This window comes from Melospiza melodia, chromosome 27, assembly GCF_035770615.1.
Source record: "Melospiza melodia melodia isolate bMelMel2 chromosome 27, bMelMel2.pri, whole genome shotgun sequence".
NCBI lineage: Eukaryota > Metazoa > Chordata > Aves > Passeriformes > Passerellidae > Melospiza > Melospiza melodia.
The window spans coordinates 9,164,740-9,192,531 of record NC_086220.1 but is presented as its reverse complement, the minus strand read 5'-3'; the positions used below and the strand labels follow the sequence as shown (position 1 = coordinate 9,192,531).

Below are 27,792 nucleotides of genomic sequence, written 5' to 3'. Positions count from 1 at the left end.
GAGGGAAGAGGATGGGGATGCACAAGGAACAGCAAAAGTTGTTCCAGCAGCAAACAGCGTGGTGCTTTCGGGAGGGAGCAGCACCAGCCCTGGGCAGAGGAAGGCTTGCTCGCACACCCACGTGCAAGAGGACACACAGGTCTGCACGCCTTGCCAGGGGCCTGTGCTGACACGAGAGGTGGCTCCTTTCCCAGGCCGGGGGAGGAGGAGGAAGGCGATGCCATCTCCGGGTCCCTCCCTGCCCCTCCGGCCACGGGGACACCTCCACAGAGCCGCCGCCGTCTCCTCTCCACGGCTGGGTAAACAGCAGCTCAGGAATTCCCAGCACACCCCGGCAGTGAGGGGAGAAAGCCACGAGAAAACAAATCAGCAAAAAAACCTCCTCACCAGAGATGGAAAGCCCAGCAGAGGGGAGAAGCACAGGAGAGCAAAGCAAATGCCAAATCCTGCACACGCTGCCACTGTCTGCAAAGGAGCCAAGCAGCAGGAATGCTCTGAATGCTGGAAAAATCCCCCAAATGCTGGAAAAATCCCCCAAATTAGGTCTCAGACCCCGGCCCCTCTTGGAGGAGGCAGACCCTGTTGTGCTGTGGCTGCTCAGAGGAGCAGTGAAGAGCTGGATGGGAGCCACAGCACTGGGATCATCCCTCAAGTCCCAAGCTTTGCACTTCCCACAGCAGGAATGCCCTGAATGCTGGAAATATCCCTCAAATGCTGGAAAAATCCCCCAAATTAGGTCTCAGACCCCAGCCCCTCTCTTGGAGGAGGCAGACCCCACTGTGCTGCGGCCGCTTGGGGTGAGGAGCTGCTCGGGGGTTCACATCAGAGTGGAAGCACTGGGATCATCCCCAGCAGCTCAAGCCCAAGCTTTGCACTTCCCACAGCAGCGGCTTAGGGAGCAGGAAAGCCAGGGGGGCGGAGGGATGGCCGGCATCAAAACTCCTTTTCTGCCAGCTAACAAAAGAGCCGGTGTCTGCGCAGAGAGGCTCTCGTTATTCCAACGCCAAGCAGAGGCTGCCTGGCAGCGGGGGAAACAGGCAAATGTTGGGCTAGTGGGAACTGGCTGGGCTTTGTTTGGGGGCTGCTGTGTTTGCACAGGCCCCACACAATGGGGGTGTTGGGGCCAGGGGGGTCAGGGCTGGGCTGTCCCCTGGCTTCTGATGGTGGCCTCGTCCTGCTCCCCACAAATAAAGGTGCTGTTAAAAAGTTGTGGGTCCCCCCTTTTTTCTGCCTGCAGCTCGCCCGGTGAGCCCCAAAAAGCAGCTCAAAACAGCACCTTCTGCCCAAGGTGCTGTGAGAAAGTTGTGGGTCCCCAGGTGAGCCCCAAAAAGCAGCTCAGGGTCTCCCCAGCCTCGCCAGGCCGCGAACACGGCGGTGGTGGAACCAAAGATGTGCAAAGCCTGCTCTGAGAAATGGAGGTCAAAGAGAAGGAAGCAGCCGATTCCCTCCTCTTCCTCTGCAGATGGAGGGCAGGCAGCAACCTTGAGCCCTGATCTCATTAGATGTCCCAAACTAAGCAGTGTGAAACCTGATTAGCGCCGGGCGGGAGGCGGGAGAAGCAGCGGCGGCTTGTTGTGCCAGCCAGCCCCAGCACCCTGCTCTGGAGAGGGGGATCTGAGGAGCAAAGAACCCACAGCTGCCTCCCCACAGCACCCAGGCCTGGTCCTGGTCCTTCCAAACTCCATCACACCCCAGGTCATGGCGGTGCTGTGCCCTGAAGTGATGCTTCATCCCAGCTGCTCCCGCCAGCTCACGGCCAGTTGGCCTTGGCGCGCAGCAGCACAAGAGAAATGCAGGATTAAAAAAAAAAGGGGGAGGCAGGAGCCCAAAACTTCTGTTCCCTAGAGACCTGCTCTCCTGCAGAGAAACTTAATCCCTGTTAAAAAGCAAATGAAATAATCCAGTTGCTAACACTGCTCTGGCCGCTCCGTTCAAGCCCCAGATCCGCCGGACCCCTCCAGCCTGGCCCAGGCCCAGCAGATTCCCTCAGCAGGGCTGAGCCGGACCCCTCTGAGGCTAAAACCATCCCTGGCACCACACAGAAGTGGTGGGAAAGCTGTAAATCAGCAGAGATCCTCAGTGAGGGCACAACCTGGGAGTGTCCCTGCCTGGCAGGGGGACACTTCAATGGGTGGCCGTGCTGGAAAAGTGTCCCTGACCCTTTCCCAGGAGACACCAGCCCCATCCTCCTCAGGCACAGGGCTGGCAGAGCCAAAACTCACCAGGGCCTCCACCCAGGGAAGATGTTGGCCCTGGATCTCTTATCACACCCGGCCACCTTGGGCGGCCCCGTCTGCTCCTCGGGGAAGCCACCACGCGATGGGACGAAAGCAAACAGTGACAAGGGGACGAGCTGTGGCACCACTGTGGCACACAGCAGGGCAGGATGCTGCTCCTGCCTCGTGCTCTGACCCCCACAATCCTTCAGGCAGCACCTAACACCCAAATCTCTCCTTTTTAACAGCAGAAACTCAGCGGAGCTGCAAAATTCCTCACTGCGGGCACATGCGGCACGGTGAGGTGACATGGACCCACTCCTTGGTCACAGGGGAAAATCTGAGCTTGGTTCCCCTGGGGAAAGCACGTGGCAGCTCCAAGGTCAGATGGAGCCAGATTAGCTGGCAATGCACGGCCAGGGCCCAGGAGATGCCAGGTTTGAGCCGGCCACCAAGTAAACAACAAAACTCCTCAGAAAGCGAAACCAGCCGGCCCCGAGCTCGCTGGTAAAATTAACCCAGCAATAAATTTGTAATCTAATGGCTTTCCTCGGCCAAGCCCAAAGGATCTGGTCACTTCAGGGCCGTGACCAACGCTGCCCTGCGAAACTCAAGATGGAAACTGTGTGGAAAGTCCGGGTGACCCCACACCCACCGGGGCAGGGTCCTTTGTCCCCGGCATGGGGACAGGGATCTGGCAGGGCCCCCCTGCCCCATCCCAGCTGGGGGCACTGGGACACTCTCCAAGCCCCTTGGAGGGCTGACAGGGATGGATGCTGGCACGGAGCCGGGGGTCAGGGGCCTGGACTTACACACACGAGCATTTACATATGAAACACTCCCAGCTCCAATATCCGCTGCTGCCTCCACCTCCCCGGGGAGATGAATAGAGATGAGGGGGGAGAAGGGAAAAGAAACCTCTCCAGCAATAAAACCTTGTTTTCCTCCAGCTCTGTAGCTCAAGGGCAGGCTGGGCTGGCTGTTCTCAGTGCTGGGAGCACACTTAGATCCATGGCAATGCCAAGCAGTGACAGCAGGATGCACGGCACAGCATCCCCTCGCCAGTGAGGGCCACAGAGCCAAACATTCCCTGTGGGCACCCCTTTTGTGCTTGGATGCACTGGGAAGCCCCCAGCAGCGTGAAAGGGCTCAAACTGTGCTGGTTCAAGCAGCATTTGGCCTCCTCCAAGCAGAGAATCCCAGCCTGGTTTGGCTGGAAGGGACCTTAAAGGCCATTTCGGCCTCAAGGGCAGGAACACCTTCCACCAGACCAGGTTGGACACTTCCAGCCTCCACCCCACCGAACTGAAACCACAAAGGGCTATGGTAAACACAGCTGGTGACAGACAAAGTCGTCATCACTGGCTCTAGAGGCAGCAAAACAGAGGAAAACCCACAGACTGGGCTTACTGGGGACGTGCCACCCATGTCCCCATGTCCTTGTTCCGGGCTGGAGGGACGGAAAGTGCCACGAGCTCTGGGATGTGGAGCCAGCACAGGAGCCAAGGCTCCCAGCAGGGCTCTGGGCAGCACCTGGAGAGGGGAAGGCTGCCAGCTCAGCTCCAGCAAGCAGTCACCTTGTAAACACGATTAATAATGTCATCTTGGCCGCCTGCACCTCGCTGTGGCGGGCACGACGGGAGCTCACCGAGCTGCAGCTGGAAACGGGGCTGGGAGAGCTTCAGCAGCAGCCCCAAAACACACAGTGGGGCTCAATGCACCCAAACCCACACCCAAACCCAGCAGCCATCCCTGCTCTGGCTGCCAAGGGGCTGGAGACGGAGGGGACAGAGCTGCCACCACACCCAGGCAGCACATGGCCACTCGGGGCTCCTCTTACATTGATTCCCAGTGCCAGCTGCAGCGAGGCTCAGGAAAAATGCATGATGGACACCAGGGCAGCATAAGAAAGTGAATTATATTCCTCCCAGACTCGATAACTCAGGGCAGCTGTCAGCACAGAGCTGAGGGATTAACCCTTCACAGCAGCAGCACGGGAGGGTGGGGACAGTGCCAGCCCGCTGGTGACAACTCCCTTGGCTCCCTGCTAAATTAAACATGGAATTGATTCACCTTTGTTATACAATGGGATCAGCTGGTAAAGCCCAGCCGAGGCCTTGCTGTGAAAAGGGGCAAGTCAATGACAGCATTGTTGGGCGACAGGAATGGCATTCCAGGTGCCTGCTGCTCTCCTGTCCCTCTAGCAGAACTCCTGAGGCTGGCTGGGAATTCCAGGGGGGGAAAAAAAAAGCTCCTCTGACAGCAGGGAGGATAAAAAAAATAGAGAAAGAAAGGGGAGAGAAAGCATTCTCAGAGCTGCAGGTAAGCTGAGCTGCTCTCCCACAGCCCGGGCTCGCGGCTGGTGACCGTGGGACAAGGGCTGCGTGCCTCCAGCCACCTGCCAGGGGCCAGCCCTGCACGATCGGGTGTCCCAGCTGCCTCTCCAGGGACAGCCTGAGAGGGCACAGCACTGGGAAGGAGCTTTAGAAAGAGCTCAAGTGGGAAATCAGCAATCCGCACCCAAACGCCACCGTCTACCTGCAGCCAAACAGTGAAAACACGCTCAGCAGAGCAGGATCAGCCCCCAGCCTGTGGCAACAGCAGCCTGGAGCAGCAATTTCAGCTCAAAATTTCCCAGTTATTTGCCAAGCAGCTTCCCCGGGCTCCCTGAGCTGCCCCAGAGCTCCAAAGGGACAAAAGAGAGAAGTGCAGGAGCCCTGGGAGCAGCTCCTCCTGGGTCTGCCTCGATCAGGGATCGATGGCAGATGGTGGCACCCATCTGCTCAGCCTCCCCCTGCCCGTGGCTCACAAATACCTCTGAGGGTGCCCAGCCCATCCAGGAACTTCTTGTACTTCTCCAAGTTCATCTTCTGCTGCTCAGCTGGCTGGCATGGGGGCACGCAGCAGCTCCAGGCACCGTCCCCAGCCCAGCATTCCTGCTGGACTCCTCTGCCCTTTGACCACTGGCAATGTTTCCTTATTTGATGAAAGCCTCCCAGGGCTGAGGCCACCCCCCTTTTGTGCAAATGAGCCAAACAACTGCCCTGCACCAGCAGGGCCCCCCGGCATCCCCTTCCCACCCGTTGCGGAGATTGTGTGTCCTGGGGATATTTCCAGCAGGGAGAGTGCTCGAGGGAATTGGGAGGGGAAGGAAAAATAAAAAAAAAACAATGGGATTTAAGGCAGGGGGAGATGGGTTCCCATCCTGGTGGGAAAAGCCACCTAACCATCAGAAAAGTGGCATAAAATGTTGGGAAAATGCCAACATTTCCCAGGTGAGAGGCAGGAGCAGATGGGGAGCAGATCCCGCCTGTCTCTGCCCCCCGACACTGCCACATGCTCACCTCACCCTGGCTGCAAGGGGCTTACCAAGCTGAAAAGGAGATTTACTGGTTTTAAAGGAATTTTTGGCAGCAGAGCCATCCAAGGGGGATGGATCCAAGTGCCTGACCTGCTCATTGCTGCCCTTCAGGACTGGTGTCCACCAGGCACAGACCAGGACTTCTGTTAAATCAAATAATAGAGATAATAATGACAACGATAATTATAGTAATATAATCATCCTCAGTAGTGTTGAAACGTGCTGTCATGGAGGTAGATCCTGCTCTCTCCATTCCCTCTCTGGACAGATCCCAGCAGATTGAGTAAGACCCACCACACGGTGCAGGATCATCCTGCCTGGGCTGCCACACAGCATTTCAGCTTTGCCAGAGGAAGGGGAGAGAAATGGAGCAAGGATGTGCTGCAGGAGCCAAATCTCCCCCCAAAAACAGGGGGGAAGCTCCCTGAAACTCAGGGTAGTGAGAAGATTCCCCTCATCCACAGGAACATAAATCCCTGGCTCCGTCACTGTGTTGAGATGCATCCCCCAAGCAACCCACAGTAAATTATCCATAAAAATATAAATAAAACCAAAACACTCGTGGAAGCAACCCTGTATCCACCTCCTCCACAGCTCCAGGACAGACAGCCACTTCTCCAGGGACAGACACACGCTGGGGATATCACTTTGCATGGGCAGCAGAGCAAACCCAGCAGTCCAGTTGCTGCTTGTACCACTGACAGCTGGGAACCAGGGAGCCAAAAATCCCTCTGGGAGCTCCCAGTTGGGAAGGGGGGCACTGGTGAGAGGCCTCCTCCACACTCTGGTTACCCCAACACCCTGGGGATGGAGGTGACATCCATTCATCCCAGCAAGGAGCTGATCCAGGAGCTCATCCAGGCCTCATGAAGAGCCTGGATTTAGGAGCTGGAGGTGCCTGGTGCCCTCTGCATCCCTGGCATCTCAGGACCATTCCCAGCCATCTCCCCCTGTGCCTGTCAGCAGCAGAATAAAAGTTGTTGGGAGAAGCCAAGTTGTCACCACTAAAAATAGCACAATGGAATTTTCCTCTAAAGGAAGAAAAGAAAAAAAAAAAAAGGGGCAAAAAAAAAATAAATCCTGATCCTTGCTGACAAAGGGGCTGTGAGAAGGAAGGGTGGGAAGGGACAGGAGGGGACATCAGGTTCTTCCTCTCCAACAGCCCCAAACAGGCACGGAGAGCTGAGCCCATCATGGGGAAAGTGAGATCCCACTTTATTTATCTCCATCTTTCCCTTCCTGGCAAAGGGGAGAGAGCAAACTCCTCCAGGATGGCAGGCAGCTGCTCCAAAATGCCAACAGCAGGAGGAAGATGGGGGGAACTCACCCCAAAACCCACTGAGCTCCCCCAAACCTTGCCCTGATGGGGAGAAGGACACTCCCCTCCTCCAGCCCCGAAGGGGTTAATGGGAAGCGGCTCTGACGCCACCAGATCCCATCCCCAGGCATCCCAGCTCCTCTCCCCTCCCGGAACGCCAGGAATTCCTGCAGGAGGGAGGATGAGGAGGGAGGATCCTCCAGCTGGCTCCAGAGGGGGGGAGAGGCAGGGGAGCCCCCCCCAGCTCCCGAAACATCCAGGAATCCCAGATCTCCCAGCACAGCAACTGCAGGAACGAGAGGCATCCCAAAAAACAGCCAGGGCCGGGATGGAATATCCCAAATATCCCCCAGGGATGGAATATCCCCAGTATCCCACGGGCAGCAGGATGGAATATCCCAAATATCCCCCAGGGATGGAATATCCCCAATATCCCACAGGCAGCAGGATGGAATATCCCCAGTATCCCACGGGCAGCAGGATGGAATATCCCCAGTATCCCCCAGAGATGGAATATCCCCAATATCCCCCAGGCAGCAGCATCTGGAGGCGCCTGCACTGAAGCCCCCTGTGCCACCCCTGGATGTCCCCAGCACTGTCACCCCAGAGCTGGGGGGATGCTGGGACATCCCAAAAAACAGCCAGGCAGGATGGAATATCCCAAATATCTCCCAGGCAGCAGGATGGAATATCCCCAATATCCCACAGGCAGCAGGATGGAATATCCCCAATATCCCACGGGCAGCAGCATCTGGAGGCGCCTGCACTAAAACCTGCACTGAAACCTGCACTCTGTGCCACCCCTGGATGTCCCCAGCACTGTCACCCCAGAGCTGGGGGGATGATCGGACATCCTAAACAGCCAGCCAGGATGGAATATCCCAGATATCCCTGGGGATGAAATATCCCCAATATCCCACAGGCAGCAGGATGGAATATACCCAATATCCCACAGGCAGCAGAGTCTGGAGGCGCCTGCACTGAAACCTGCACTCTGTGCCACCCCTGGATGTCCCCCCAGAGCTGGGGGGATGCTGGGACACCCCAGAAGAGGGGATGGGGCTGTTTGAGCCATGCCAAGGGTGCTGCCAGAGCCAGGAATGGATCCTGGACATGTCTGGGGTGGATTTATTTAGGGACAGCCCTGGCGAGCCCCCAGCGAGGTCACAGGGCCACACCAGCTGTCCCCAGCATCACTGAACACGCCTGAAGCACAGGGAGGGCGCTAATTAACACTCATTAGCGGGGACCACCAGGGTGGGAAGCCCTCCAGACCCCACCCTGCACGGAAAGGAGTTGCTCCCACAGGATTTACCAGGAGCAAAAGTGCCCCAAGGTCAGCTGGAATCTCCCAGCCTTGTATACAGTTTCCTGCAGGGAAAAATAAGCTGCTGGCCAAAGCATTTCTGTAGGGCCACAATGGACCTGAATAAGGATTAATAAAAAGCAAGATGAGTTTGGTGAGGCCTGATAGGACACAAAAATCCCACTGGGAGCAAGGCACAGCTTCATGGCTGTGCAGGATTGAGGTGCAAGGGCAAAGCAAGAGATTTGGAGGAGATGTTTGCAATCCCAGCCATGCCAGCATTACACCCCCAACCTGGGCAGGGGTCCCAGCAGGGTTTGAGGAGGGGGAAAAGGCTCCCAGCAGAGCTCAAGGTGGGCAAAACAGAAGCTGGAAGAGAACACAGCCCACGCAGCTGCTGCAGATGTGCAAAACACAGCACTCATCACCTGTGGGAGGCTGGAAAAGCTTCCCCAGCATCATTAAAGAAAAATGTTCATCTGAGCAGGGGAGGGCAGGCAGGGCACGCTGGGACTCAGCAGAGGGAAACAGGGCTCGACAGGAAATGAAAAATGGAAATGCAGCCTTGTCACGCACAGGAAAACAACAAAATAAACACAATTGTGGCCTCCCAGCGCCCGGAGCTCGCTGGCTCTGAGCGCTGATAAACACTGGGTGACAAAGGGACACTGCAGGGGCCAGCACAGGCCCTGCAGCCAGACCTGTCCCACCTCTGCTGGCAGCCACAGAGCCAGGCTGGGCTCTGAGAGCCACAGGGGCTGCAGCCCGTCCTGCTGGGATCAGCAGCCTGCTCCTCACCCCGAACCTCCCAAACCATCTCACCCAACACCCCCCTCCCACTTCCCCCTGTTCCAGGAATCCCTGGGCTTATCTGACCCAGGAGCAGGACACACAGATCACATCCCATTTTATCCTGTCCAGGGCCAAACAAACACCAAATCTGATCACTCAGCCTCCCGCCCCATCACACATCCCTGGAGGGGGCTGGAGGATTCCCCATCCCGGCCCCCCAGCTGGGTGAGATCCATCCAGACACACAAAACCCCACGGGTGAGATCCATCCAGACACACAAAACCCCACGACAAGAGCTTGGAAGTGAAACTTCCCAGCTCATTAACATCAGCATCCTCCATTCATGGAATTTCCTTGGCAGTTTCCTTCTCCAAGCTGGAAGCTGTTTGAACCCCCCCAGACCCTGCAGCCAGGACAGAGCTGAGAGATTAAATCTGGAATTTCCTGGGACAAAGAGCATCTCCAGGAGAGCATCCCTGGGTTTATCTGCCCCAGGAGCAGGACACACAGATCACATCCCAGCACTCATTTCACCCTGTCCAAGGCCGAACCCACACCAAATCTGATCAACCAGCCTCCCGCCCCATCACACATCCCTGTGGGAAGCTGAGGATGGAGGATCCCCCTCCCAGCCAGGTGAGATCCATCCAGACACACAAAACCCCACAGGTGAGATCCATCCACACACACAAAACCCCACGACAAGAGCTTGGAAGCGAAACTTCCCAGCTCATTAACATCAGCAGGGAATTTCCTTGGCAGCTTCCCTCTCCAAGCTGGAGGGCGTTTAAAACCCCCCCAAACCTCCCAGTCAGGACAGTGCTGAGAGAGTAAATCTGGAATTTCCTGGGAGAAAAAAAAAAAAAGAGTGTCTGGAAGGAAAGGCAGCTCTCCAGGACAGCATCCAGCAGGATCAGGGGTGTGCTGGGCAGATCAGCTCCCTGCCTGCACCTCCCAGCACCGGCTCTGCTGGTTCCCACCCCACGGGATGGGATGGGATGGGAAAGGTGTGTGAGCAATCAGGGTTTGCTGCTCCTGCCCATGGCCCTGCGAGGGCTCACCCACCGCCGGGGGGCACGGCAGGGCTGACCAGCCCCAGCTATCAGGGCTGTGTCCCCAGGTGTGCCTCTCCCCAGGGCAGCGATTGCCTCACCTGCCGGCAACACTCACCTGGTGTTGCTAAGACCCGGCCACAGCCATGCTGGGAAGGGCTGGATTATTGTGGGGTCCCTTCCAGGGCTGCTCTGGGCTGCTTCCCAGCTGCTCCGAGCATCCTCCTGCTGCAGCCGGCAGAGAAACACTGCCCCGTGCAGGAACCAGGCACATGCTCCAGGCAGGGCTCACAGCCCCTCCGGGCAGCAGGATGGAGCTGCATCCAAAAAAATCCAGCACGGACCAGCTCCTTTTTGCCCACCCCGAGCTCCAGAACAGCAGAAAGACAGGAGGAACTGCAACCTGCAGCACCCTGCTGCTCCCACAGCCAGGATTTATCCATTTCAGACCCATTAAAAAGGCACTTATCAACCAGGTATTCAAAAATGGCGTTAAGACATTTAAATAAAGAAAAAGAAAAATATAAATAAGAAATAAAGAAAGATATAAATAAGAAATTTAAATAAAACCTCTTGTTTTACTTCCCTCTGGGATGGAGCTGGATGCAGGGATCCCAGCACGGACCAGCTCCTTTTTGCCCACCCCGAGCTCCAGCACAGCAGAAAGACAGGAGGAACTGCAACCTGCAGCACCCTCAGCCTGGATTTATCCATTTCAGACCCACGAAAAAGGCACTTATCAACCGGGTATTCAAACAATGGTGTTAAGACACTTGAAATTCAAATAAAACCTCTTGCTTTACTTCCCTCCGGGAGGTTCCTTGCCACTGGCATCAGCCACGGTATGTCCAGAGCAGTCTAAACTTAGCTGACACAGGCCTGCAAAGGAGGTTGGCTCAGACCCAGCAGACGGAGGTCAAAGACTCCAGTCTCGCCCCGGAGCATGAGCCAGGAAGGAAAAGGCTCCACGGGAATGCAGAGCTGAGCAGAGCAGGCAGGGAGCAGCCCCAGCCCCTTCCAAAGCCGCTGAGAGCAGATCAAAGCCTTGCAGCACATCCTGGAGCCATCCCGGGTGAGGCCAGCGAGGCTCAGCCACCCCCTGCCCGCCCTGGGATCTTCTCACACACGTGGGAAGGAGGAGAAGCAGCCAAGAGCTGCAGGAGCTGGGAGAGCAGGGCTCAGCCACCGTTCTGGGTCACCAGCAGGGCACCAGGACAGCGCCAGCCGTGGATTCACTGATCCCGGGGATGCTGGCAGCACACACGGCCTGGCAATGCCAGCCTGGGGGGCACCTCTGGGCCTTGGCATGGCGGTGGGTCCATGCAGAGAGCCAGCCAGGCCAGGTGGAGCCTGTCACCTGCAGCAGGGGTGGATCCTGTCACCTGCAACACCACCAGCCCCGTTTCCCTGCTGGCCAAAACAAACCAAGCACAGCTCCCCAGTGCTGGGGCTCCACCTCACACACCCACGGCTGCCCCACCTTCCTGACCCCCCTTTTTGCCTCTGGTCCCCTCCTCCCACGCCAGAAAACCCAATGACTCCCAATAAACCCTCCCAAAATCAGGGTTATTCACCCAGTGATGGAAAACCCCAGCCCAGCTTCCCCCCACGCTGCTCCAGCCAGGGACTCTCCAGTCCAAAAGTGGAACTTGGCCAGCCCTGCTCCCCAGGGATGAAGAGGAAGAAGGGCTTCTTCTCCCCCAGTGAGGAGTCACCACCACGCCAGCAGCCCCAGCAGTGATCTCAGAGGCCACAGAGGCCTCGTGCAGCCCACTCAGCACCAGCCAGGAGTGAGGTTTGTCATGGTGGGATGGATCTCCCAGCAATTTCCTGCATCACGAGGTGCCTGCATGCTGGGAGAGCTGCTCGGCTCAAGGAACAAGGCCTCAGACACCTCCAGGTGCATTTGTTGTGGCACAGCACCAGCCACAAGTGGGAAAAAAGGAGGTTCTTCAGAGATGAAGGCCAGGAATGCCACCCACCACCAGCAAGGCTCCAGTCCCACCTGGAATCAATCATGGTTGATTTACACAAGGATTCCCCACCTCTCCCACCACCCCAGGGTCTCCTCCAGCCCTTGGGAGGTTGTTCCCTCCCTAACTGAAGGCAGTGCACTCAAGCAAGGTGACAAGCCACCCTGTGCTGTCCCAGTCCAAACAAGCCAGGCCACGTGCTGGGCACCCTGGAGCAGGGCAGAGACAGCACCAGGAGCAGGGAAAAGCTTTGGAGGCGCCACAGCTCCAGGTTTTCTACCCCCAATCCCAAAAAAAAACCCCAGTGAATTAGGAGAAAGAAAGGATTTCAGCAGGATTGATTAGTTAATGTTTACAGCAGGGGAAGCATGACCTGTGCTCTGAGCTTGGCAGAGCCACCGGCACCCTTGAGCTGCCGGGGGCTGCTCAGCACGGGGCTGTGCTTTCCACATCTGATTTCCCAAGTGAGGAAAACACCCCCAAAATACGACAGGAGGCTGCCAGGGGAATGGAGAGGAGCCCTCAGCTGCTGGGCTTTGCTCAGGGTGACAGAGAGGTGTCCAAAGATCCACCGTCAGCGTCACCCCTGCGCCGACTCCATCATTCCCACCGGGATCCACAGCAGGTCCCAGCATGTGCCACGGCTCTCTGATCCAGGGATGAGGCAAGAGAAGCTGGATCCCCACAGGGAACAGGCCTGCTGGCTTCCAGCTGTGCCACACAGGTGAGGGTGGTGGCACTGGGGACCTCCAAACCGCAGGTGCGGGGGTTTCTCCAGACGGGACAGCAACGAAACGCTGAGACGTCACCAACCACCACCCCCAAAACGGCCACTTTTAGCCCCATCCTCTGCTTGCAGCCACCCCCTCAGAGGCAGGGCACGGCGGGTGGGTGTCCCTGCAGTGCTGATCCAATGTCCTCCCCCAGGGGATGGGAGCAGAGCCCCGGTGCTGCAGCGCTGCGGCAGCTCCCGCGCCCCGCTGCCGAGGGTGGGTGTTCTTAGAAAGAAAGGAATCACGGGGATCTGCCAGATCTGCCAGCTGCTTCACTCCTGCTCACCAGGGAAATTCAGGACTCGCAGCCTGCTCTGGGATCCTTCACGTGCTGCTGCTCTGCTTCCCTCCAGACCTGTCCCAGCTCGCTCGACAGCAGAGGCCTCGCTGCTCAAATTGGGGTTTTTTTAGGGTGTTTAGTGGTGCTGGCTGAGAGAAATGCATTTGCAATCCTGGCTCTGGCAGTGCCAAGCGTCCTCCTTGCCGCCAGTGCCAGGTCCTGGATGTGGCACCACAAGAACACCACAGGTCTCCTCGCTCAGCAGTCACATTTCAGTGAAAACTCTTTTTTTTTGCAGGATTAAGAGGGGGAGGGGATGAGCCAGTGGAAAACTTGTTCTGGACAGGAAAAACCAAACAGGAGCTGCAGTGGGGAATAACAGGGAAGAGACAACATATCCACCAATTCAAACCCAACTGAGGTTCCCACTCGGCCCTTGCAGCGCTGGTGGGACGCCCCAGGAGGGGTGGGGAGCTGGGAAATGGGTCAAAAGCAAAGAAAAGCTTTTATGGATTATAAACAAACTCATTTCCCCTACACCACAAACAAGCTCTGACAACACCCAGCAGGGTATTTCCAGGTTTTCCAGCTTTCTAGCGTATCCCAGTGCAAAAATCAGGAATTCCCTAGAAAAACTCCTTCCCAAAAGAACCCAACTGCTCATGGAAGGCACCAAGGGCCAGAGCAGGGAGCGGGCAAGGGGAGCCCAGGTGCCAAGGGTGCTCCAGCTGAACCAAGTGCATTACAGGCCCTGGAATTTCCATTTTTTTTCCTGGAACAAAGCAAACCCGATGCAAACAGCAGCTCCTTCCACGCCGGCGTCTCCACGCTGAACCCAACTACATCAAAGCATCTTTTGATTAATAAAAAAAAAGTTTGTCAAGTTCTTGGACGAGCCCAAGTCACGTTTCCAGTGCCTTTCCAAGGCACCCGAGGAGGTTTCACCCCCTGCTCCCTGCGGAGGCTGCGCCTCTCTCCCTCCTCTGGGGTGTTGGGGTGGCACCCCCCGAATCAGGGAGCCAGGGAATCCACGATTCCCCTTTTTCCGCAGGAAAAAAAAAAAAAAGAGGAAAAGGAAACAGGCACTGGCTCCTCTCAGCATTTTCAAGAGGCTTGGCTGCTAAACTCATAAACCGGAGCACTGGGAGCCCTGTGGGGCTGGAATCTGGGCTCCAGGACAAGCCGAGCGCTGCAGCGGGGAGGAGGAGGAGGAGGAGGAGGGAAAAGAAAATAATAATAACAAGCAGAAGAATGGGAACGCACACACAGCTGCCGGGGACGAGGCGCTGCCATCAAAACTGCACAATCACTGCCGGTACCGGCACCGGCAGCACCTGGGCCCGCATCCTCCGCCGGGAGGGACCCTGGGGACACCGAGGGGTCCCCAAATCCCTGGTGGCACCGCGGGTGAGGGACACCGAGGGGTCCCCGCATTGCTGGTGGCACCGGGGATGAAGGATGCCGCGCTGCTCGGGGTGCCCGGCCGGGATGCTGGAAGGGACACGGGGACCCCAAAACTCAGCGAAAGGCACCCAGGGGAGGTGGGGGGGATCACGCGGAGCCCACGGACACCCCACGCCGGCGACAGCAGCGTCGCTCATCCTTCAGGCACCCCACGCAGGGATGCTGAGCCCGCGGGCAGCCCACGCAGGAGCGGCGGCACCCGGGAGACCCACGCGGGGATGGAGCTCCGGCACAGAACCCACGGGGGAACGAGGGACATCCCACGCGGGGATGGAGCTCCGGCACAGAGCCCACGGCAACCGAGACACCCCGCGCTGGGGACACCCGGGGCGCTCAGACGCCGTCCCCAAGCTGGGGACACCCCAAGCGCAACCCGAGGATGCTGCCCCTGAGCACCCAGCCCGGAAAACCGAGAAAACACCGGGGAAACAACAAGAAAACACAGGGAAAACACCGGGAAAACACCGGGAAGGCTCCGGGACGGCGCCGGTTGAGCCCCGCGGGGCGGCCCCGGCGCGCTCCAGGCCCGGCGGCGCGGCCCGGCGGGCTCGGTACCTTTGTATCGCTCCAGCACGTCCTCGTAGGCCTGCACGAACTCCTTCTCCTGGCTGCGGTTGGCCGGGAGCAGCCCCGGCACGTAGCCGGCCATGGCGGCCTTTGTGCCCGCGCTGGGCGCAGCTGCCGGCGGCGCGGCCAGGGCCCGTCTGTGCCGGGGCCGCTTCCGCCGCGCCGCGCCCGGCACCGGGACCCGCCCCCGGGCACCGGGACACGCCCCGGGACACGCCCATCGGCACCGGGACCCGCCCCCGGGCACCGGGACACGCCCATCGGCACCGGGACCCGCCCCGGGACACGCCCATCGGCACCGGGACCCGCCCCGGGACACGCCCATCGGCACCGGGACCCGCCCATCGGCACCGGGACACGCCCCGGGACACGCCCAGCGCCACCGGGACCCGCCCATCGGCACCGGGACACGCCCCGGGACACGCCCATCGGCACCGGGACACGCCCCTGGGCACCGGGACACGCCCCTGGACACGCCCATCGGCACCGGGACCCGCCCCGGGAGCCGCCCCTCGCTACCGGAACCAGCCCCGGGGATTCGCCCCTCGCCACCGGGACCCCCACGCTGGCACGGGACCCCGCCCCCCGCGACTCGCCCACGTGGGGGACACGCCCTTGGGTGGTGCCCACCAACAGGGACACGCCCCCAGACCCGCTCGTGGCTCCCGGGACGCCCCCACACCGGCCCGGTAACCGGGATGGGTGAACGGGGACAGTGCCGTGGTTGGGGACACTGCCACGGGTGGGGACGCGCCCCTGGGCACGCCCCCGAGACATAAATTATTATAACCACGCCCGTCTAAAGTCTCCGCCCATCTGATTGTATTTGCTCCACCCCTATTGAAGCCACGCCCCCGAATAGACCCCGCCCCCTGGAGCCCGCCCCGGGCCCGCCGCGACCCCTGGCGGCCACTCGGGGTAGGACCGGGAGGGGACAACGGGGGTGACACCGGGGGTGACATCGGGGTGATACCAGAGTGACATCGGGGATTATAATGGGGGTAACATGGGGGTGACACTGGGGATTATACTGGGGGTGACATCGGGGATTACACTGGGGTGACATGAAGGTGACATCGGAGTGACACTGGGGATTATAGTGGGGGTGACACTGGGGGTGACAATGGCCGTGACGCGAGGAACGACACCAGGGGCGTGGTGACACTGTGTGTGACACCAGGGGGTGACACTGGGAGTGACACTGGAGGTGATACCGAGAACGACACCAGGGAGTGGCACTGGGGACAACACAGGAGGGTGGCTGGCACAGACAGTGGCACCAGAGGGTGACACAGAGGGGGGGCAGCGGGGCTGACACCAGGGGTGACACCTTGCACTGCCTGGGGACCCCTCAGCATCACCTGGCGAGGGATGGGCAGGAAGAAGGGGGCCCTGAGAATCAGCTGGGGGACTTTGGAGGGGATGGGAAGGCCCCACCAAGGGGAGCAGTGGGACAGAGCCAAACCCCGCTGGGAAATGGGGGCTCAGGGCCAAGCCTGCCTGGCACTCCCATACCCACAGAAACCTCACTCAGTCCCCCATTTCCCAGCTGAGCTGATGGAGCAGAACCTCCCGTGGAAACGGGAGGGCACGAGGGTGGCTGTCCCCAGGCCAGGGGACACCCCAGTCCCCCCAGCCCCGCTGAGCCCGCAGGACACCCCCTCGCCATGACCCCCACCAGCCCCAGCCCCCCTCACTGGGGCAAATCCCGGCCCTTTTTTGGCCATCTCGAGATGTCGCTTTTTCACCCCGATGCGCCGTTCCCATGGCAACTGGAGGGCCCGGCTGGGTAACCATGGCAACGAGAAAAGCCCCATCCCGCTCAGACAGACACCCTGTGCGTCCCCACCGTCACCCAGGGACCCCCGAGCCCCCTCAGGGTGGGGGCACCGCGCCCCAAATCCCTCCAGGGAATGAAGAGGAACCAGGGGCAGCACCTCCATCTTCCTCCTCCTCCTCCCGCAGCCCCCGGCCTGGGGTGGGGTTACACAAATCACCCCCCTAATCCTGATTTTGGAGGCACCTCCCTTTCAGCTTGGCGCCTTAATTAGGAAAAGTAATTAACGTGGCACAGACCGCCGGTGCCCGGCTGCATCCGTGGAGGGGAAGGAGGGTTTCGATGGCAGCGACCTCGTGGCAGGGCCTTTGTGCCCGGCGGTGCCAGGCACGGATCCTCGGTGGAGCATCCCGCCGGGAACGGCCCGAGAATGACCCCGGGAAGGGCCCGAGAATCCCCCGGGAACGGCCCGAGAATCCCCCCGGGAACGGCCCGAGAATCCCCCGGGAACGGCCCGAGAATCCCCCGGGAACGGCCGGAGCATCCCCCCGGAACGGCCCGAGAATCCCCCGGGAAGGGCCCGAGAATCCCCCGGGAACGGCCCGAGAACCCCCCCGGGAAGGGCCCGAGAATCCCCCCGGGAACGGCCCCAGGGCCGCAGCTCTGCCCGCAGAGCCGCCCCCGGCACGGAGCCCTGCAGAGGTGCCACATCCCTCTGACCCAAAAACGCGTTCCCAGGCACAGGGAAATCTGTGCCGGCCAGCTGGCACTCAGCGATTCCTCCTCGGGCAGCGGCAGCGCTGCTCGGAACCGGCGCCCAGCTCCCGAGGCAGCGAGAACAAGGGGGTTTGTTGCCGTCTCCCCGGGGATGGAGCCCGGCTCCCTCCCGCAGCCAGCGCCGGCTCTGCCAGCGGCGCGGGTGACGCGCCCGGGTGACAAAGGACTCGCAGGAACCTTTTCAAAGAGCCCTTGGAAAGCCCCAGCGACGCCTCGTCCATCAGCCCTGCCCGCTCAGCCCTGGCATCCCGGAGTGCCCCGGCCCCTCCTGGCCCAGCAGCGCCCCAGCACGGCCCTGGCAGCAGCAGGTTTGGGATAAAAGAGCCCTTTTTTCCCCCAAAAGCAGCCGCCTCCGCCCTCTCTCAGCCTCTGCCAAGTGCCTGGAGGGAGACAGAGCAAGGCAGGGCCAAGGGTCACCCTCTGACCCTCCACGTCCTGCTCCCCCTCGGCTCCCGCCGCTGCCTTCCCAGGAGGTGCCAGAAAAGCAGGGAACGGCTCCAGAGCTGCCTGGAGACCTGGGCCAGCCCTCCCTGGGCTGTGCCCTCCTTTCCTTGGCTCTCATGGCCAGAGGGGACGCAGAGACGGCTGCACCCCACATACAGCAAGGAGGAAGAGCCCCCCAGATCTCTGTGTCACCCCAAACCCGCAAAGGTGCCACTCCTTCTGCGGCATCTCTGCAAGCTCCATGGTGGCACAAGAATGCCACCCCAGCCCCAAATGATGCCCAGGCTCCATCCCCAGGCCTTGCTCCGCTTCCTGGAGATCCCAAAAAAGCCAAGACCCCATTGGCCTCCCCTGAATGTGCCAGGGCACCATCCCTGGTCCCAGCCTGATCCCAGTGGGATCAGAAGAGGCACTGGGGCAGCCAGCGCCCCGCAGACATTCCCACTGAATAATGCAAGGATCTGAATCAATATTTCAGCTCATTTTCAAACTTGGTGACACAAAACTGTCTCCGAACTCTTCTTTTTTTTCCCCAGCTCAGCACTGTCTCGCTGCACCTCCTGAGTTATTTTTAATGGGCAATCTGCATGAGACCGAATTTTGTGACATCCCCCTGCCTTTCATCACGGGCTGGATCCAGCTGGGTGATGACAAACACTCGGCATCCCGGGCAGAAATGGAGCTGGGGAATGGCTGGGCCTGGGCAGAATCCATCCCTGGGCTGTGGGAGGATGGGGATTTTGGGGCAGAGCAGGTCCATCCATGAGAAGCAATGAACACAGCAGGATCCTGGTACCCCTCCATCTCCCAGCCCCGGGGATTTGGGATTTGGGATTTGGGATTTGGGGCAGGCCCAGCCACACCCTGCACATTTGCCTGTCCCAGCCCCAGACAGTGCATTCTCAAGAGCCATCATTTGAATCAACTGGTTCTTCCAGCCCCAGGATTCCCAGGCTGGCACGGAGGCACAGCCAGATCCCCACGCTCTCCGTGCCATGGGGCAGACAGGGAGGGAGCAGCTCCCCACAGCCACCCCTGAGCTGGTGGCACCTGTCCCTGTGCCAGGTGTGTCCCTGCTCCCAGTGCTCCCGGTCTGTGTCCCCACAGGATGGGCTGGGCAGAGCGGGCACCTCAGGCCTTTGGCACCCTTGTGCCCACTCCCACCAGAGAGATTCAAACCCAACCCCGGGTTTCTCTTGGAGCAACAGCCAGGAGCAGCCTGGCCAGGGCTCAGCAGGGTCCCTGAGCACGGCCCTGATTCCCAAATCCCCGTTCGCTCCGGCAGGGGCAGATCAAAGGCGCCTGGAGATGTGGACAGAGCCGGCACACACAGATCAGAGCCCTCGATGGCCGTTTGGCCCCGGTGACAATCAAAGCGCAGCTCTGGTGCCCGGAGCCACCGCCCCGAGCAGATTCCCCCACGGAGCGGGGTCCCACCGCCCCCAGGAGCCCTCGGCCGAGGCGGCTCCAGCCCTGCCTTTGTTTCTGCCTCCCAGCCCCGCTCCTTCCCCGGAGCTGTGAGCGGTTTAGCAGGCACAGGGACACACGGGGCACTGTCCCCTCCACACGGGGACACCAGCGTGTCCCAACGACCGCAGAGATGGAGCGCCACAAAGGAGCAGCCCCGGCTCCATCAGCCGGGCGGGAATCCCAAACCTCCCCGGGCAAATTCCTCCCCGGAGTTCAGCCGAGGGCATTGTTCCACCAAGGAGCCATTCAGCCCCTAATGAAGCATTTTAATGTCACCCAACCCGCACTTGGAGGTGCCCAATGATCCCTCAAGCCCAGCGCTGATGGGATGAACCGCCCGGGGCCAGCCTGGAGAGGACAAAGCCGTGGCAGACACAAACCACCACCCTGCTCCTCGGCCACCAGCGCCGCATCCATCCCTCCCCTCCTCTCCCCACACACCCCCAGGCTCCCCGAGGAGCAGCAGGGCACGGAGGTGACCCCAAGATCATCTCAGTCCCCGCAGGAACCCCCGGGGGGAGCCAACAAGGCGCTGCCTTACCTGCGACCCTGACGACAGCCCTCTCGGCCGGGTCCAGCACCGAATCCTGACTCTTCCTCTTCCTCTGCTCGTGGAGGGGTAAATTCCAGGGCAGGGTGTCCCCGGGGGGGCAGGGCGAGAGGCTGCCCGAGCGCTCGCTGCGGTAGGAGCGCTCGCTCCGGCACGATCGCTCGCTCCGGCAGGAGCGCTCGCTGAGGGTCTCCTCGTCGGAGGACGACATGGCCCAGGGCACGGCCAGCAGGGCGGGCACGGCGTCCCCGCGGGCAGCAGCACCCTGCAGAAGGAGCAAACAGCGTGTGACACCGGGCCACCGGTGCTGCGGGTGGTGGAGAAGGGATTGTCCACCATGGGCGTCTCAGCCCTCCTGATGCTGCCTCAGTTTCCCCCTTTGCTGGGGTTCTCGGGGATGGGGGATGCTGGCGAGGCTGCTCCTCTACCAGCGAAGCTCACACTGGCATCCCTGAGCTCACTGCCACAAAGCCGAGTCCGACCTTTTGGGCTCCATTTCTTTGTGCTCAGCGCAAGAAGGAGAATCAGCTCGGCTCTGCCCTTTGTACCTGCGGGTTTTTCCCCTCTGAGAACGGGGATGGATTTAAAAATCTTATTAATCATGGCAGAGGAAGATGGTAGGGCTTTCTGGAGCACGCCGGGAGTGAGCTGTGCCGCGTACACACGCTGGGCAAATAAGCACCTTGCATGAGACATATTTAAAATAAATCTCATTGTGTCCTCTAGCACGGCCAGGAAAAATGCCTGAGACTCCTACAACCGATGTGCCGCGGCGCAGGAGCCGCCTCCATCACGCCGAGCCTTTCCTTATTCCCATCATTTAATCAGCAAAACAGGAACAAAGAGACCCAAAAAAACATTGAAAGAAACGGAGAAAGGATTCCATGAGTCATTCACCCCCCATTGAAAAGCTGCGAAAAAATGAATCGCGGCCCCAAACCGCGGCTCCCCCGGCAGCCCCGAGGGGCTCGGCCCGCGCCCCGGTGTTGGGGGACCCTCGGGTGCGGGGCTGGGGGGTGCGGGGCCGGGCGGGGTGCGGTGCCCGGGCAGCGGCGGGGCCGGGGGCTGCGGGGGCCGGAGCCGGGTTTGGGCACGGCCGGGGGGCGGCAGGTGCCGGAGGCAGCGGGGAGCGGGCACGGCTCTGCGGGGGCACACGGGGCCGGTGTGGCCCCCCCGGCTCCCGCTCCCACCTGGTCCTGCCCCTCCTCCCGGGCATCCTCCGGTGCCCGCAGCTCCAGCCCAGCCCCGCGGCCGCCGCTGCCCGCTTTTCCCGGCGCTTCCCCATCGCCACCCGCCGCCTTTCCGCGCTCCATCCCCGCTGCATCCCCGCGTCCTGCCCTTCCCGCTTCATCCCCCGCTCATCTCCCGCTCTGACCCTGCGCTTCCATCCCCGCTCCATCGGCCGCCCTTCCCCGCTCCCTCCCCGGTGCGCAGCCGCCCCGGCCCCGCTCACCCCCCTCCGGCGCTCCGGTACCGACTCGGCCCCGGGCAGGACGCGGCGCTCCGGTGCCGGCCCGGCCCCGCCGTGCGCTCCCGGTCCGGCCGCTCCCGGCCCCGCCGTGCGCTCCCGCCGCCGCGGCGCCTCCCCCGGCCCGGCCCGGCCCTGCCCACCGGGCGGCGGGGAGCGGCGGGGGGGTCCCGGCCGCCTCCCGCCCCCGCGCCGGCACAACCGGCACCGCCACCCCGGGCAACCCCCTCGGGCAACCCCCTCGGGCAACCTGCCCCTGCTCCTCAGGGCCCCCCAACGCCTGCTGCCTCCCCACCCTGCGCCCCATTGCACAGGGGGTGCCCCCAAACCACCCGTCAGCTGCCCGCACCCCGCAGAGCCCCCCCGGCATCCTCCCAGCATCCCCGATCCATCCTCATCCTCCGCATCCCCCCAGGCCCAGGGTAATTAGAGCAGCCATCGATCGGGGATCGCGGCCAGCAGGCGCAGCGCAGCGCGGGGGACACGAGCAGGGTGCGGGGACACGAACAGGGTGCGGGGACACGAACAGGGTGCGGGGACACGATGAGAGTGCGGGGACACCAGCAGGGTTTGGGGACACTAGCAGGGTTTGGGGGCACCAGCAGGGTTTGGGGGCACCAGCAGGGTTTGGGGACACCAGCAGGGTGAGGGGACACCAGCAGGGTGCGGGAACAGAGCAGGGTGCGGGGGACACGAGCAGGGTATGGGGACACCAGCAGGGTGCGGGGGACACGAGCAGGGTGCAGGGGACACCAGCAGGGTGAGGGGACACCAGCAGGGTGCAGGGGACACCAGCAGGGTTTGGGGACACCAGCAGGGTGCGGGGGACACCAGCAGGGTATGGGGACACCAGCAGGGTATGGGGACACCAGCAGGGTGCAGGGGACACCAGCAGGGTGCGGGGACACCAGCAGGGTGCAGGGGACACCAGCAGGGTGCGGGGGACACCAGCAGGGTATGGGGACACCAGCAGGGTGCAGGGGACACCAGCAGGGTGCGGGGACACCAGCAGGGTGCGGGACAGGCTCGGGAAGGTCCGGAGGGCCGCGCTGGCAGAGCCGGGAGCTGCCCAGGGCCTCACCTGCGGGCCAGCCGCGCATCCCAGGCGCAGCCGGACGTGTCCCAGCGCCAGGCGCGGCGCGGGCAGGGACACCAGGATCAGCCCGAAGGGGTGGCGGAGCTGCAGGACGGCCCCAGCAGCCTGGCAGGAGTGAAGCAGGCTAAACCGCTCCGGCTGACGGCACATCCAGCCGCCCCGCACCGACGGCGGCATCCAACGAGCAGCAGCAGCAGCGGCGGCGGCGGCAGCTCCGTGCCACGGCCCCGGGCCAGCGCGGCTGCTCCCGCGGCGCCGCAGCCGGCCCGGCCAAGCCCGGCGCCCCAGTCCCCCCGGGGTCTCGGCGCACCCCAGCGCCCCGTGGGCATCTCTCCCCCGCCGGTTTTCAGATCTCATCCCAACACTGCTGCTTGCCCGGTGTGTGTTTTGCCGAGCGCTTGCAGCGACGGGGTGGGACGAGGTGCAGGACACGGGGCGTGGGGTGTGGTGACACCTGGACGCGGCTGGGGACGTGGCTGGAGAGGAGCACGTGTTGCCCTGCGGCCCTGCCCGCTGGGACGCAGCCATGGGGAGGAAACACTTGGCCAAAAGCCGCCCGGGTGTGGATACACCAACGGGGTGACCCCACAGAGGCAGGGGCAAGGCCTTAAAGACGCAAAATCCAGCTGGGAATGACTTCTGGGACCTGGGAAACCTCATGGGCTGCAGCCAGGCCACACTGGTGCTGGGGAACTCGGGGCAGAGTAAAGGATGTACTGGAAATGGGTGTGCTTGCGCTCTGGCACCAGTCCCACCACCCCAATGATGGTGACGGTGACAGGGCCATCACCCTGGTGCCACCCTGACGCTGCTTTCTGAGCAGCGTGGTCAGTGGTACTGGGCACTGATGGATAAACACGCTCGAGGGGGGCTGTGGTTCCCATCGTTACGGGGGACCCCAAAAGCCGTGAGAGAGGAGCAGGGGAAGCTCAGTCCCAGCAGAGCCGGCAGCCCCAGAGGCGCTGGGAGGAGGGAAGTGCCTGCAGACGCAGACGCTGCCGCAGCGCCGTTCCCAAAGCTCCCGGACGGGTCGGGCGGCTCTGCCGCGTGTCTGCAGCGCCGAGAGCGCGGCCACGGCCGGCCCGGCCCCGGGCACACGCTGGGGGGATGCCGTGACACCCTGGGTCACCCTCGGTGCCCGCCTTGGTGACCGGGCACCGCCCGCCCTGGGCACAGCACGCAGGGTTCAGTGCCCGGCCGGCTGCTGGCTGTGGGGTGACACCTGCCTTTGTCACCCCGTGTGTCACCCCGTGTGTCACCGGGAGCACACGCAGCCGATTCCAGCCGTGCTGAATTCCAGAGCAGGCGGGCGGATGGGAGTCGGCGGCGCCGGCTCCGGCCCGTGAGGATCTCACACCCGGAACGCGCTTCCCGAGATCCCTCGCAGCGCCGGGAGCTGCCGGGTGATTATTTGTGCTGCTGCGAATCTGGGTTAGGATCCTGCCTTGTTTTGCCAGCGTGGAGATGGGGAATCGTTATTTTAGGAGGAAGGGGGAGGCAGGTTCTCCCTAAATCATTGCATTTCCCTGCTCCTGTGCTGCTCAGCAGGGTTGAGGGGACCCCTGGGAGCCCGAGTGCACATCCACGGGATGCAGGGAGATGTCTCCTGGTGCAAATCAGCCAGAACCCAGCTCTGCCCCAAGAACGCTCCCCTCTCCCTCATTAAAACCTTCTGCCCAAGCCCAGGGCTGAAATCTGCCTTTTCCCTTGACTTTTGATAAATTATTCATCTCCTGAGAGTTGTTTGTTCCCCCTCTCCGAGGCAGAGAGGAGCTGCAGATGATGCACAGCACATCCAGGGCCGTGGGAGATGCAGGAGGAGGGGACCCATCCCCAATTCCAAATCCTGGGGGTTAAAAGTTGTAGGAAAATGGGAATGAGGGGCTGGGGCCCAGCCAAGGCAGAAGCAGCTCCCCACGGAGAGATCTCCCACCCCATCCCAGCCCCGGTGCCTCCCACCCAGCTGGGACGTGGCATCACCCTCTGCCAAAACAGCGACAAAAAAGGCAAAGAGCAAAATATAAATCTGGAACTACTACAGGCTGGATGTGGATCCTGTTCAGGCTTGGTGGTGAAGCACAGCGTGGAGCTGAGGATGCTCCAAATCCCTTTGCCCAGGGGAATTCTGCCAGGAGCGTCGGATCCATTCTCGATCCCTGCTGCTCAGCCAGAGCCTCGCCTCAGTCTCCTCCCAGCAGAGCAGGGAGGTGTTTTTCTTTTAATCTCTCCATAAATTTGATTGTTTTCATCAGGTCTTTGATTATTCCCCTTATGGGTGAAATTCCTGACAGAGCTTTTAACTCAGGCAAATGGATCCTCCTGGCTGTGATCACCAGAGCAATTTGATTTTGAAGGGATCTAAAGAGCCCCTGGGGAGCCAGGAGTGTTCAGATCCATCCCAATATTTCCTCTGACATCTGCATGGGATGAGTCACTCTCCACACTGCCAGGCTTTCTGCTGAGCCTGGTTTTTCTCCTTCCTCTCCCTGGAAAAGCAACACTTCTAATCAAAACAGGAGTTTTTCCCCCAAAATTCCTGGGAGCATTGGCCTGTGCTGCTCTGGGTGCCACCAGCCCTCACATCCAGCTTGGGAGGAAGTTGTGATGCCACTGGCAAATTCTCCACCTCAAAGTCTTCTCTGCACTCCTCCACCAGTGGGAAAGATAATTGATAATAATAATTAATCATCATCCATAATGAGCGATTGCAAGCGTGGAGGCTCATGAAGGTTTGATCTCCTGGCTGGCTTTGCTTCCCAAATTTCCATGCATGGCTGAAACCCAGGGATTGCCCCGGGGAGTTGCAGGGTGGTTTGGAGAGAAATCAGCTCCTGGAATAGCTCAGAGCTTTTGGGTGATCCATGTGGGTCCCCAAATCCCCCAGCCACAGTCCCATCCCCTCCCTCATTCCCCTTCCCCAAATCCCCCTGGGACAATTCATGAAGATAAATAACTCCAATGGACAATCCATGAGGATAAATAACTCCAAATGGCTCCATGGCACTGCTCAATTTCCATCCCCAGCACCATTTTCCCTCTTTATCCATCCCTTATTTGTTCTGGCAGCTCTGGAGCCTCCCCAGTCCTTTTCCACCTGAAGCCATTCCCTTTTCCTCACGTGGTTCCCATATTTTTTCCATATCTCCACCTGAAGCCATTCCCTTTTCCTCACATGGTTCCCACATTTTTTCCATATCTCCACCTGAAGCCATTCCCTTTTCCGTATTTTCCCTGGGTTTCCCTCCTCAAAGCTCCTCCTTGTTCATTTTTACAGCTGAGATCCATGGAGCACTGATGTCCTAATGTTGGTTTTCCTCTCAAACTCACCACCAGCAGAACTTTCACATTTAAAGCAGCAATCAGAATCCCTGAGGATTATCATTCTCCATCAGTAACTGCAAGGACAGCCAGGAATTAGCCAGGATCCAACCAGGATGGGGTCTTGGGTCATTCACAGGAGAAAAATATAAAAACTCATGAAAAAAAAAATTTAAAAGGACATTATTTCCAGAGTTCCCCCAGTGAGGAAATCTGCCTCCCACACAATGAAAACCCCAGAGGGATCCCAAATCCATCCATTTCTGCTCTGAACCCATGTGTAAACGAGGTGTTCCCCCCCCCCCCCAAAAAAAAGAGGAGACAGAGGCAAGGAGACATTCCAAAGGGATATTTACTGCCCCAGCAATGCCCAGCCTGAGGCTGCTCCCCTCCAGCCACAGCAGGGCCCCTGCCCCATGCTCTGGGGGTTTTCTTCCAAGGGGAATTTTTCTTCCAAGAGGAATTTTTCTCTTTTCTTCCAGGAGGGATTCCAGAGGCAATCAGGGCCTGGGCTCTTCCTTGCCCATGTGGTGCTCGGGGGGTGTGTACTTCCCCTGCTTGATCATCCTGTCCCGCTGCTCCAGGATGGTCCGGAGCCGCTGAGTCTGCCAGGGACACAGGGGGGGTCTCAGGGGGTCCCCAGGGCAGCCCCCCAGATGTGCAGCCCCCGCTAACCCCGCTCTGGGGCTCCTCACTCCGGTTCGAGGCTCTTCTCAAAGATTTTGCGGCTTTCAGGACTGATGAGATTTGGGTTTCCAGCCGCGTTTTCTGACCAGGATTTTGTCCTGGGTGTGGAGGGTGCTGGAGGAGCGCTGGGGACAGGGACAAAGGTCGGCTCCACATGGAGCCAAAACATGGAATGCTTTGGCTGGGAGGGAATAAAATCCCATCCAACGGGCAGGAGCTCCACACTGGGCTGGAACTCTTCCAGGAGCTCCCGGAGCTTCTGCAGCCCCCACAGCCCGGGGGAAGGGGCTGTCGCAGGGCCAGGCCCCCCCCCTCAAGGCGGGCAGCGCTCCCACCCTGGGTTGGAACCCCCAAACCTTCCCCAGGGCATTGCCAGGACCCTCTGCACCCTTCCCAACACCTGGAGTCCCCCCAGCCCGCACTTGCTGCCCCCTTTATCAGGATCCCCCAGGCCCCCCGTGTCCCCCCCGCTCACCCACCAGCTTGGTGCGCTTCATGCACTCCATGAAATCCTCGTACTCGAGCTGACACTCGCGCCGGGCGCGGGTCTGGCCCAGCCCGTGCCCGCACTCCACCCACTCGCGCTCGAAGGCGTGGCACACCGCGGCCTGGCCGTGCGGCTGCGGCATGCTCTGCCGCAGCAGGAAGCTGTCCACATCGATGCCCAGCTGCTTCTGCAGGCCCCAGAACGGCATGGCTGCGCTGCTGTCGCGACACGGCCGCTGTCGCGCCGCTCCGCCCTCACGGGCCCGCCGCCGTCCTTCACGGGCCTTTCGCGGCGCCCCCGCCGTCAAGCGCGGCCGAGGCGCGGCACCGCGTTGCGCTCTACGGCTGGGCGGGGCCAGGGAGAGGAGCGGCAGGAGCACCCCGTCCCGCGCTGCAGCGCCCTCTGGCGGATGGGAGAGCTCGCTGCGCGCCGCGCCCCGGCGCCCTCTGGCGGCCACGGTGCGCAAGGCGCTCCCAGTGCTCCCAGTGCTCTCAGTGTCCTCCCAGTGTCTTCCCAGCGACCCCCCAGTGTCCTCCCAGTGCTCCCAGTGCCCTCCCAGTGCTCCCAGTGCCCTCCCAGTGCTCTCCCAGTGCCCTCCCAATCTTCCCAGTGCCC

The 27,792-nt window shown here is 60.8% G+C and overlaps 2 protein-coding genes across 16 annotated transcripts in view; both read right to left on the bottom strand.

The window, feature by feature from the left end:
- The window catches only part of MACF1 (microtubule actin crosslinking factor 1), a 146,973-nt gene extending 126,626 nt beyond the window's left edge, over positions 1 to 20,347 (bottom strand). For 14 of the 15 annotated variants that reach the window (XM_063177469.1, XM_063177475.1, XM_063177472.1 and 11 more), the window contains exon 1: positions 20,113 to 20,347. In XM_063177469.1, coding sequence (XP_063033539.1) covers positions 20,113 to 20,332 — 220 coding nt within the window. In that variant the 5' untranslated portion in view covers positions 20,333 to 20,347. Of the gene's footprint in view, positions 1 to 15,091; positions 15,224 to 20,112 lie in introns of those variants that run through there. The other variant, XM_063177477.1, reaches the window with a different exon arrangement.
- Positions 20,348 to 26,337: 5,990 nt separating this feature from the next.
- NDUFS5 (NADH:ubiquinone oxidoreductase subunit S5) lies at positions 26,338 to 27,477 on the bottom strand. The gene is made up of 2 exons (XM_063177244.1): positions 27,170 to 27,477; positions 26,338 to 26,608 (listed from the first exon to the last, which is right to left on the bottom strand). Exons 1-2 carry the CDS (start codon positions 27,383 to 27,385, stop codon positions 26,504 to 26,506), a joined length of 321 nt encoding a protein of 106 aa, XP_063033314.1. The 5' UTR covers positions 27,386 to 27,477; the 3' UTR covers positions 26,338 to 26,503.
- Positions 27,478 to 27,792: the final 315 nt, after the last annotated feature.